Source organism: Entelurus aequoreus, linkage group LG24, assembly GCF_033978785.1.
Source record: "Entelurus aequoreus isolate RoL-2023_Sb linkage group LG24, RoL_Eaeq_v1.1, whole genome shotgun sequence".
NCBI classification, from domain to species: domain Eukaryota; kingdom Metazoa; phylum Chordata; class Actinopteri; order Syngnathiformes; family Syngnathidae; genus Entelurus; species Entelurus aequoreus.
Window position 1 is genome coordinate 37,127,913 of NC_084754.1, and position 12,776 is coordinate 37,140,688.

Here is a 12,776-nt window from a genome sequence, read left to right on the forward strand (position 1 = left end):
ATTTTCCTCGACTGGTGCACTAACATCATGTGGTTATTTTATTTTAGTTTTTTACATATGTAGCATCATCTACAAATATACAAAGAATTTCTATTGCGACATCTAGTGGACACATTTAGAACAGCAGTTTCTTTCATTCAAAAATTTTGCAAACTCACTCCGCGGGCCAGATAGAACCTGTTCGGGGGCCTGATCCGGCCCACGGGCCGTACGTTTGACACCCCTGATCTAAACCTATGACTATTGTCTCTCATTGTGCAGCATGCCCGACTTGCAACGATTTCCACGGACTGGTGCAGAAAATCATGGAGCTGCAAGACATCCTTGCTAAAACCTCCAGTAAGGTAATGCACAGTAAGCTCGGTAAGGCTGCTTGTTTTTGCTTCCAACAGTGATTACTGTTCTCAAATGCTCCCACTGTGGCAACAGCTGCGGCCGGAGGCATTATTCTCTCATTATTTATTCATTCATTTTGAATATCTTTATTTATTTTATTGTCTTTTGTATTTATTTACATTATAAATAACATTTAAGTAACTAGTGGTACATGGAGAAGGGGTTGGAATAAATAAGAGCTGCTTCTTCCTACTCTTTTTTGGCCATGTTGGATAGTGCAAGTGTAACCATGTAATGTTCCTTTTGTAAACTTGTTAAAGGGGAACTGCCCTTTTTTGGGAATTTTGCCTATTATGAAATACATGACGACGGATGGATTGTTTTTATTTTTATGCATTAAATATTAAATAAATCCTATCTTATAATGAAGCCTATGGAAACTGTTCAATTCTGCCGGTAGAGCACCTAAAAAAACATCCAAACACCTCCATTAGTGTTTTAAATGCATGATGTAAGTATATATGTAATGTAGTAATATTCATAATAACATTTAATAATTACATATTTTGATCATTTTAAAGCATATGTGGCGCATTAATTAAAAAACATGCATCACAACTAGAGATGTCCGATAATGGCTTTTTTGCCGATATCCGATATTCCGATATTGTCCAACTCTTAATTACCGATTCCGACATCAACCGATGCCGATATATACAGTCGTGGAATTAACACATTATTATGCCTAATTTTGTTGTGATGCCTCGCTGGATGCATTAAACAATGTAACAAGGTTTTCCAAAATAAATCAACTGAAGTTATAGAAAAAAATGCCAACATGGCACTGCCATATTTATTATTGAAGTCACAAAGTTTATTATTTTTTTTAACATGCCTCAAAACAGCAGCATGGAATTTGGGACATGCTCTCCCTGAGAGAGCATGAGGAGGTTGAGGTGGGCGGGGTTGGGGTGGGGGGTTGGAGGGGGGGCTGTAGGGGGTAGCGGGGGGTGTATATTGTAGCGTCCCGGAAGAGTTAGTGCTGCAAGGGGTTCTGGGTATTTGTTCTGTTGTGTTTATGTTGTGTTACGGTGCGGATGTTCTCCCGAAATGTGTTCGTCATTCTTGTTTGGTGTGGGTTCACAGTGTGGCGCATATTTGTAACAGTGTTAAAGTTGTTTATACGGCCACCCTCAGTGTGACCTGTATGGCTGTTGACCAAGTATGCGTGCATTCACTTGTGTGTGTGAAAAGCCGTAGATTTATATGACTGGGCCGACACGCAAATGCAGTGCCTTTAAGGCACGCCCCCAATATTGTTGTCTGGGTGGAATTTGGGAGAATGGTTGCCCCGGGAGATTTTCGGGAGGGGCACTGAAATTCGGGAGTCTCTCGGGAAAATCGGGAGGGTTGGCAAGTATGACTGGGAGACGCAACTGCTCTGTACTTCTCCCTACGTCCGTGTACCACTCCATACAGCGCGTTTTAAAAAGTCATAAATTTTACTTTTTGAAACCGATACCGATAATTTCCGATATTACCGTATTTTTCGGACTATAAATCGCAGTTTTTTTCATAGTTTGGCCGGGGGGTGCGACTTATACTCATTATTAACACATTACCGTAAAGTATCAAATAATATTATTTAGCTCATTCACGTAAGAGACTAGACGTATAAGATTTCATGGGATTTAGCGATTAGGAGTGACAGATTGTTTGGTAAACGTACAGCATGTTCTATATGTTATAGTTATTTGAATGACTCTTACCATAATATGTTACGTTAACATACCAGGCACGTTCTCAGTTGGTTATTTATGCGTCATATAACGTACACTTATTCAGCCTGTTGGTCACTTTTCTTTATTTATTTTAAATTGCCTTTGAAATGTCTATTCTTGGTGTTGGGTTTTATCAAATACATTTCCCCAAAAAATGCGACTTATACTCCAGTGCGACTTATATAGGTTTTTTTCCTTCTTTATTATGCATTTTCGGCAGGTGCGACTTATACTCCGGAGCGACTTATACTCCGAAAAATACGGTACATTTTAAAGCATTTATCGGCCGATAATATCGGCAGTCCGATATTATCGGACATCTCTTTTTTTTCTTCTTCATAATTTTATGAAAGCCAACAAACATAATAAAACATCACTTACTGTACAATGTCTGCTGTCTAAAGGATGCCGACTGCTAGGATGTTCATATATTCCCATTTAGCTGAAAATTTAATTTTCGTGTCGTCCTCACCAGTTCCAGGTCCTAGATAGCTGTCAAATGGTCCCAACTTGTTGGATTATATTCTCAGCCTTCTACTTTCCAGGTGAGAGGCATGATTTATAATATAGAAGACATTTAGAGGGAGCAGGGAAGCGAGGAGGCAGCAGACCACTTGATGATGTAAACATCGGCACACAGGAAGTGATCACGTCGCCACTATTAAGTTAATCTGCGTTAGCGCTTATAATAACAATATCACTAATACTTGTTAATATTCAAGTCACCAAATGTAAATGGAGTATTCTTGGTTCTTTTTGAATGGTTTTTTATCTGATTTCATGGGCGCAATAAGAGCTCCCACTGTAAGGGAGTTAATTTAATTATTAGAATGCATAAAAAAATAAAAATCTGTCATGTCTTACATGATTGTGAACGATGGGCAAAATTTACAACAAAAGACCCGTTCCTCTTCAAACATGCCTGAAACAAATAAACCATTTCATTACACTTCCTCTTTTTTACAGACGCCTGGAGTCAAGTTTTCCAAACACTTTGTACGCCACGATTTGATTAGAGGCCAGGGGTCAAGGCCACCTTTATTCATTGTGGGGGATGCCTGCAGCGAATTTCATTACATTCTGGAACCGACATCCAGGGATGACATTTATATCCATAAAGTCAAAGGTTGTCTTCACCCTAAAATTTTGATCTGCTTTTCCTGACGTTGTTATTATTGGAAACAGCATGTAACACTCTCTTTGTTTCTGACATGCCTGCAGTACATTGTGGAACGTCACGTGTTTACACAAAAATAATAGGAAGAAGCCACAAAGGTTATTTAATCCTACCCTTTTGCCATATCTGGACAATTACTAAAAGTCTTTAGTTGTGTTTAATTCAGTGTTTTTATCAATAAGCTGACTTCTTCTCTTTGTCTTTTGTGTGTGTGTGGGTGTGTGTGGGTGTGTGTGCGTGCGTGTGTGTGTGTGTGTGTGTGTGTCTGTGTGTGTGTGTCTGTGTGTGTGTGTGTGTGTGTGGGCTGTCTGAGCAGCTGTCCAGGGCGGAGGAGAAGATGAATGGGCTGGACGGCTGCTACTGTGAGAGGACCTGCAGCGTCAATGGGGTGGTCTACAGAGAGGACGAGGGTTGGACAGATGGTTGCAGGAACTGCACGTGCATGGTGGGTCTGCACACCTTGTGTTATACGCATGTTTACAGTTTAGGCATTTCAAAACATTGTGTGGCGGCATTCAGTTTTAATTAAAAGCTGGAGTGTTCATTCACTTCAAGGATTCAAGGAAGTTTATTGTCAAGTATCGTGTTAAGCAAGTGTGTGGTAATTTAAATGGAAATGTCTGAATCGCTGGAGTGTGCAGTAACTCACAATATATTGTTATTAACATTTTCCCCCAAAGATGTCACTCTTTGATACATTATTAGAAAGCCTCTTTTGATATACTATCACAATACATAAGTATGTGAAGGAGGACATGACTCAAAATACTAGCTTGTGTAAGGAAACCTAAATACACTTGTCACTAAGGGTGTAACGGTACGTGTATTTGTATTGAACCGTTTCGGTACGGGGGTTTCGGTTCGGTTCGGAGGTGTACCGAACGAGTTTCCACATGGACATATTAAGTAGCGTACCGCACGTTGTGTAAACAATGCACACCGAGGCACAACACACGGCATGCTAGCAGCGACCGGGCTACGACAACATGTAAAAGCCAGAGCTGGAAGACCCTCTTGCCTCGTTAAGGTCTCCCGTTTGGGAACACTTCGGCTTCGCGGTGCGATACAACAATGGAGGACGTAGGTTTGCCGACATTGTTCAGCAGCGGTAGGGTATGCTTCTGACAACACGTCAAACATGCTAACCCATTTGAAGCGTCACCACCCCCAAGTGAACATCGCTTCAACGAAGAGAAAGACGAGCGTCGTGCAAACACCGCATTCAAGCAGCCTCTCCTTGGTGAGTCAGACAGGGCAAAAGCAATAACAAATGCCTTTGGTGTTTTTATAGCAGCAGATTTAAGACCATATTGCATTAAAAACAAAATTTTGACCCACTTTTATGGTGGAAGAACAATGAGCCCACATATCCTCTTACTGCCAAGTTAGCCAGAGACTACCTGGAGACATTGTAACTGCAAGCAGGTCTGCTCTTTCTGCAGACAATGTGGATAAACTGATTTTTCTGGCAAAAAAACATGAAGATTGAGTCAAAGTCACCAGGGTTAAAGGCTGGGGGGGGGAAAGAAAAGTTAATCTGAGGCTGAGTTGACTTGAAAGTGTTCAATGTTGCACTTTTTATATGTAGAAGAAAAGTTTTGTCATTTTATTTAATCTGAGCAACAACTTCAGGCAGTTTAATGTTGATTAACGTGGACCCCGACTTAAACAAGTTGAAAAACTTATTGCGGTGTTACCATTTAGTGGTCAATTGTACGGAATATGTACTGTACTGTGCAATCTACTAATAAAAGTCTCAATCAATCAATCAAAAAAAGCACTTTATATGTAGAAAGGTTTTGTTAAGAAACCATTCTGAGCCTTATCTTATTTAATTTTTATTTTATATATGTTTACCACATTAACCCTGGCAATGGACCCTGTGTGTATATGTATGTTATTGTTATGCTTAGCATTCATGACTGCCTGCTGTTGCACTGATCAGCCTAGTGGTGGCTTACATCCATCACACACAGAGCTATTTCTATTTTTGGGCAGAATTATTATAGTGTTCCCAATGTTAAAAGGACAAAGCCATTGTTTACAAATTTGGTAAATAAATAACCAAAAAATGTATATGTTGTTGTTTTCTTACTGTACCGAAAATGAACCGAACCGTGACCTCTAAACCGAGGTACGTACCGAACCGAAATTTTTGTGTACCGTTACACCAGGGGTGGGCAATTAATTTTTACCGGGGGCCGCATGAGCAACCCAAGCACTGCTGGAGGGCCACATCAACAATATTTCAATTAAATTTTGCTCAATATTATTTTTTATATACCGTAAGATAAATAATAATAATAATAATTAATAATAATAATAATAATTTAATTTAACCTAACTTAACTTTATACAAAAGCAGATTGCTTTTGATGGTTTTATTTTTAACACTGTCTTACGCAACACTTCCTGATGTATAATACAATGCAAAAATGTCAATTTCTGCACAGGGTTAATTTCTGTCACTTTATCCTGCCTCCTCTTTAAAAGTCCAACATTTTTCCCTGTCAGATTTGGACAACCATCTGTTGTCACACCTGCCAGCTTATCCCATTTCAGTCCTAACATGTCCAAACACGCATTTACCTCTGTGAACAAGTCATTACCTGTGGTTGCCTCTTTAATTGACTGCGTGGCTGCCAGCTCCTCCGTGATTTGAAAGTCTGCAGTTATCCCTCGTAAGAAGATGAGCAGCTGGGCGATGTCACGTACGTCGCAGCTCTCATCCAAAGCCAGCGAAAAACAGTCAAAGTCGGCCGTTCTGTTCTTCAGCTGAAGCTCCAAGTTTCCAGCGATGGTCTCAACCCGCCTCGCTACAGTGCGTCGGGAGAGTGACACGTTCTAAAATGCGCCCCTGTTCTCCGGACATATCAGCACAACAGAGTCCAATAAGCACTCCTTAATAAACTCTCCGTCAGAAAATGCCTTACTTTTTCTGGCGATTTTGTGAGAAATGACAAAACTTGTCCTGATGGCTGCATCTCTGGTGGTGTGAAATTTGGCAAAAAGTCCTTGTTGGGTTTGCAGTTTTACCATCAACGCATCAGCCTCCCTTGCGTGCTCTTCATCGGACAGATTCCGGTATTTTTCCTCGTGCTTCGTCGTGTAGTGACGATTCAAATTATATTCTTTAAACACAGCAACCGGTGTACCACAAATTAAGCACACGGCTTTACCTTTAATTTCTGTAAAGAAATACTTGGCAGTCCATGTCTTGTTGAAAACACGGCATTCGTCATCAACTTTTCTTTTTTTAGCGTGAGCTGACATCTCGGTTGTCGCTGTGCACCTTCACGCACAGGTTACACCCGGACATACATCCATAAATAACACTTTTCAAAATAAAAGCAACACAGTTGTATTGCACGCACGACATAGATTTTTTTTTAAATGTATTTTGTAATTTGTGATTGCCGCTGTTCACATTCACTCACAATCACGCACGCGCATACGTCCACACGGAAGTAATACAAATAACGCTTTTCAAAACAAAAGCAGCACCGTTGTATTGCACACTCGACATAGATGCTTTTTAAAATGTATTTTGTAATTTATGATTGGCCTCACGCGGGCCGGACAGGGACGCACAAAGAGCCGGATGTGGCCTGCGGGCCGCAGAATGCCCAGGCCTGCGTTACACCCTTACTTGTCGCGATTCAAAAATCATGTGTACGGAAAAATATATTTTATTACAAAATGCAAACAAAATTTTTGTTGTGTTGTAGCTATAAAAAATTTATTAAATATAAATTAAACACTAAGTAATTCAAATATAAAAAATAAAACTACAATAGGGTTGTCCCGATACCAATATTTTTACCAATATAAATGTATTTCGATACTTTTCTAAATAAAGGGGACCACAAAAAATGGCATTATTGGCTTTATTTTAACAACAAATCTTAGGGTACATTAAACAAATGTTTTTTACTGCAATTTTGTCCTTAAATAAAATAGTGAACATACGACAACTTTTATTTTATTAGTAAGTAAGCAAACAAAGGCTCCTAATTAGTCTTCTGACATATGCAGTAGCATATTGTGTCATTTATCTACCTATTATTTTGTCAAAATTATAAAGGACAAACTGTAAAAATTGATTATTAATCCACTTGTTCACTTACTGTTAATACCTGCTTATTTTATGTTTTAACATGTTCTATCTACACTTCTGTTAAAATGTAATAATCACTTATTCTTCTGTTGTTGGATACTTTACATTAGTTTTGGATGATACCACAAATTTACTTCGGTCTAGTACCGAATATGATTCATTAGTATCACGGTACTATAGTAGTACCGGTATACCGTACAACCCTAAACTACAACCATCACAAAATAAACATTTAGTTTTAAGACATAAATATAATTTCACTGATTCAAATACCATATTCTGTACCACAAGTAAACACCCATTACATATCGCACATTGTCAGTTGTCCATTGCATTATTAATTGTTTTCAAAAACCAGAGGTGGGACAAAGTCATTGCTTTGCAAGTCACAAGTAAGTCTCAAGTCTTTGCCCTCAAGTCTCGAGTCAAGTCCCGAGTCAAGACAGGCAAGTCCCGAGTCAAGTCCAAAGTCAAGACTGGAAAGTCTCAAGTCAAGTCACAAGTCCTGCATTTTGAGTTTCGAGTCCTTTCAAGTCCTTTTAACCACAGATTAATATTTTTACACAGATTGTGTATGCTTTTAAAACGCTGTATTTATTTATTAAAACAAGTGCATTTGAAATAGCAAGAAAAAAAATAGTACTGACATTGCAATTCGTAATAGCACTATTAACCAGTCATTTTAATAGTTTAAACAATTTTAAACATTTAACTCATTCCTTTACAGAATAAACACATTTGTAAAAACAAGTGCAGCCTCACTTATTTGTACAAAAGTGTTAACATTGTATTTCCATGGCATATTGCATTGTAACTAGTTCCACAGCAGTTTCTATTCTGTTCTTACCTTATCTCATTGATCTCATCTCATACTGTATGTGTGTTTATGTGTGCGTACACATGTAAAACATAACAAATACATGAACATAACAATGAACAGAGTTGTACTTTTTAGATGTCAGGGCCCTATGCAATATATTCTGAATATAGTATACATTTTAACTGACCTTTATTTGACTGTTTGTCTTTTTGTAGGTGGCTAAAATACGCGGTGCTGCTGACCGCCGTCTAACGTTATGTTACTGTGTGTGATACATTGACTAACGTAACGTTAAGTATGGTACCTCATGCAACCCTGCTTAAAAAAAATCACTTGATAAAAAGTATGAATAAGGTAGCAAACTTCAGTGGACGCAACATATTGCCGTGTTTGCAATGACGTTATAACCATAGATATCTTATAAGTAGACGCAGTATTGGTTGCTGTGACGCGAGCAATTTGCATCTTGAAGTGGTGATGAGGAGCCGGCGAGCAGCCTAAACTGACAGTTGACAGGTAGAAAACAAAGATGGTGTTCAGCGTTTTCCTGCTCAAGTGAGCGGACTGTTGAAAATAGGAATCGGGGGATTACTTTTCACAAGTAAGATTTAACATTAATGTACTATAGGTACTATTGGTTGTATTTTATGAAAATAACATTACCACAGAGTTGAGAAGGAGCAAAGATCTTCAATATTTGTATGTGAAAATCCCAAATAAATCTTCTGGGGGAGGATGACGCCCCTACAGGGGTTTGGTTTACAAACTTTCAGCCCCACCTAAAACAAAATTCACCAGCCGCCACTGATTATGGTGCATTCTCATTTTAGGCAAAATATAAGACAATACTTTCTTAACAGTATAATTGTAACCAGGAATAAGTCTTCAAGTAACAATATTCAAATACTAACATTGTTGGGTAAGACAGCATTTGGTTTTATTCTGAATCCAGTGAAACAGATTGGTGGTTTTAGCTGATATAAAGACTTTCAGGTGTTTATATATGTTCAAGTATTTGGCAGACGCTTTTATCCAAAGCGAAATACATACAAAATACATATATAACAATCACTGTAAACATGATCATTTAAGGGAAGAATGTAATACAAAATATCAATACAAAGTGTCAAGACAGAATAAACTCTCTGCTGCTGCAGCAACAGAGATACGGTCTAAGATGTATAGATATCTAATGTATTCATACATTGTTTATGTAGGATATACGCATGTATATATAACGTAATCATATTGTTTCTTCAACTTAAAAATAGCTGACCGTTTTTTTTCCCCTTCTCTGGGCTTATATTCCCAGTTTTGATCTCGGACGTCTGGTCACTTATAGCATATATGAATATTATATTACTGTTAAGCAAACTATGAATAATAAAACATGTGTCCTTTATCATAGCTACACGTATGACAAAAAAGCGCGTGAAAATGAGTGGTATTCAGTGAGGTAAAATGAATTAAATGCACTGACAGTTCATTGCTCCTGCCAAATGAATTGCACTGAGTGGAGCGGATCACCACTCCAAGATGGCGGCCCCGCGTCTCGTCTGCGCCAGTAGGCAGTAGCCCTCGATGCTGCGTCTACTTATAAGATGTCTATGGTTATAACGTTAGCAGTGAGTTTACAGCCTCACTGATTTAACTACACAGCAAATAAAAGTCATGTTACTTAGCCAATAAACGTTATCTTACATTCAAAACTTACCCTTCTTTGTGCAACTTCAAATGTCGAACGAAGTTGGAAGTTGTTGCGTCTCCGTCTGTAATATTCAAACTGCGTAATTTGCATACGGCAATTCGTTTTTTGTTGACCAAGTCGTAGTTTTTATACCCGAACGAAACCAACTTTGGTATAAATCTTTCTCACTGGCGCGTTGTTTGACAACTCTTGTTCATTGGTTGTCCTGCAATTTGATTGGCTGAATGCTGTGTGATGAAAACAATGTAGATCTAATTTGATTGGCTGTTGTACTGAGAGCACACACGCTGACACGCAGCACACACGCTGATAGACAGACATGTACAAAATGAAAGCTACGGAGCGCTCCCAAATAACTTTTTAAGCTTTAGGTTTTGGGGAAAGTAGCAAGTCATGCCAAGTCAAAAGGCTCAAGTCCAAGTGAAGTCACAAGTCATTGATGTTAAAGTCTAAGTCGAGTTGCAAGTCTCTTTACATTTTGTCAAGTCGAGTCTAAAGTCATCAAATTCATGACTCGAGTCTGACTCGAGTCCAAGTCATGTGACTCGAGTCCACACCTCTGTCAAAAACTGAAATAAATACAATAATACAGGTAAATTCAGCTAAATAAATGCAAAAATGAAAAATATGAATTATGTAAGAAAATAAAGAACAATATTTGGATGCAAAATATTTTTAAAAAGAGATATACAATTTAATTACCTATTAATAATAATAATAATAATAATGGATTAGATTTATATAGCGCTTTTCTAGACACTCAAAGCGCTTCACAGAGAAGTGAGAACCCATCATTCATATTTACAACTCATTCATTCATCATTCATTCTCCGGTGTGAGCGGCACCGGGGGCAAGGGTGAAGTGTCCTGCCCAAGGACACAACGGCAGCGATTTTTGGATGGTAAGAGGCGGGGAGCGAACCTGCAACCCTCAGGTTTCTGGCACGGTTGCTCTACCCACTATGCCATACCGCCCCTATTACAGTTGACACTTTTATTATAGTCTTTCTATAATAAACACTTGTATAGTGTTACACCTTGTTTTTTAGGCTTCTTTGTCTTACATGTTATGTAGTAACCCTTGTAATGGCAAAAAAAAAGAGAAGAGAAACAAGTCAAACTAAACTTTAGATGTGAAAGTTGAGTTTTTGTCCATAATTTAGTTCAAGGTTACCGCCATTTTCTCTGAGTTTCTCTGCACCTAATCTTCATGTTTACTCTTTTATTTGAAGAGCGCCACCTGGAAAAACCATGCAGTATTGACAAATCAAAGACGCGGCAGTGGAATTCAATTTTCTCATTCAATGCAAACGGCATTACTCAACGCAGAATGTATCACGAGAGCTTAGTTGATTGTTTGCCTCGCACAGAAGCAGACAAAAGGACGCGCTGATGTTTATCAAATCAACTCTTTTGTCTGTCTTTGTTTACTGGCATATCCTGCCTTGTGTTTTTATCCTTTGCTAATGGAGTGTGTACAGCTGGGGGCGGAGTGGAGTGTCACCGGGCTGTGTTTAAAAAAAAACTGTATTCCCGCATTCTATCAGTGCTCGGTTGCCTTAGCTACCCAAGAAAAGATACTATTGAAAACCTGCACAGCGCTGCTGGATTAGACGCATCAACAGCAGCGCTTAGTGATGCTCCAGGCCTCTCAAGGGTCTACTTTGCTCTGCGGCATGTGAATAATTGCCCCCCAAAAACAGAGAATTAGAAGAAATTGTGGCACTGTCAGTCTTTTGAGCTTTATACGATAGAAGTAAATCACAGAGCGACTAAAGCGATATTTTTGCTCCACTACCCTGCGTGCCATAAGCCAGGAAACGGCACATCTCCGCTCACCTAATTGCTTTTGACAGATGATAATTACCATCGCAGATTTTGTTATACCCGCGCAGCCAGTGAAAATGCATCGCCGGGCCGCAATTAAGGAATTTAGCGGGGTGTGTTCTTTACCAGGCGTGTGGCAATTAGCCGCGACCTTTAAAATTCAAAGGTCAAGCAAGAAGATGTTATCAATTATGTGGACGGGCTTCATAGATGTCGCTGTCACAGGGCTTTCAACCGCGCTGATTACGGGGACGAGTCAGAAGAGGAGATAGCGTTTAATTAAATTAGATATGCAGGTGACGGCTGGAATCTACTGTAGAACTGAGTGGCTTATCTTATTTTAAAGAAGTTCTTTATACAACATTTAATGAGATTTTTAGGTTGGACATTGTGCTTGTAGCTGTTTGCAACAATATATTAAACCCCTGCTTGAGTGTATTCCTCATTTGAATTTCAACAATGGTTATTTATGGTGCCTATTAATACATTGTGTTAGGGATGGGAATTTTTTGGCGATTGAATTCAATTCCGATTATTGGGGTGACGATTCGATTAAGAATGCATTCTTGGTTTAACAAGATCCTCGATCCAAACCGGTTTGCACAATGTAATATTTAGTATTGTAATTAAATAAAACTTTACAGGTTAGAAAGTCTCCTTGGACATGGCCTAAAACAGGGGTGTCAAACTAATGTTAGCTCCGGGGCCGCATGGAGGAAAATCTGTGCACACTCGGGCTGGACTTTGGCATTAAAACTAAAAAATAAAGACAACTTCAGATTGTTTTCTTTGTCTTACTTTGGCCAAAAATAGAACAAACACATTCTGAAAATATTACAATAAAAATATGGAAAAAACTACCGGCAGCGGTAAAGTTTAGATCCATGAAGGAAAGAACAAAGTGAATGAATATGCATAATAATTTGTTTTCTTTTGTATTATTTTTTTAATGAATTAAGTAACGTTTATGACAACCTTTTTCCAAAACACAATATAGAATGTGAGATGGA

At 38.7% G+C, this 12,776-nt stretch overlaps 1 protein-coding gene across 3 annotated transcripts in view; it reads left to right on the forward strand.

The window, feature by feature from the left end:
* Positions 1 to 12,776, forward strand: part of nell2a (neural EGFL like 2a) — a 442,132-nt gene that overhangs the window by 116,088 nt on the left and 313,268 nt on the right. For all 3 annotated transcript variants that reach the window (XM_062035926.1, XM_062035927.1, XM_062035925.1), the window contains 2 exons: positions 262 to 344; positions 3,611 to 3,739. In XM_062035926.1, coding sequence (XP_061891910.1) covers positions 262 to 344; positions 3,611 to 3,739 — 212 coding nt within the window. The remainder of the gene's footprint in view (positions 1 to 261; positions 345 to 3,610; positions 3,740 to 12,776) is intronic.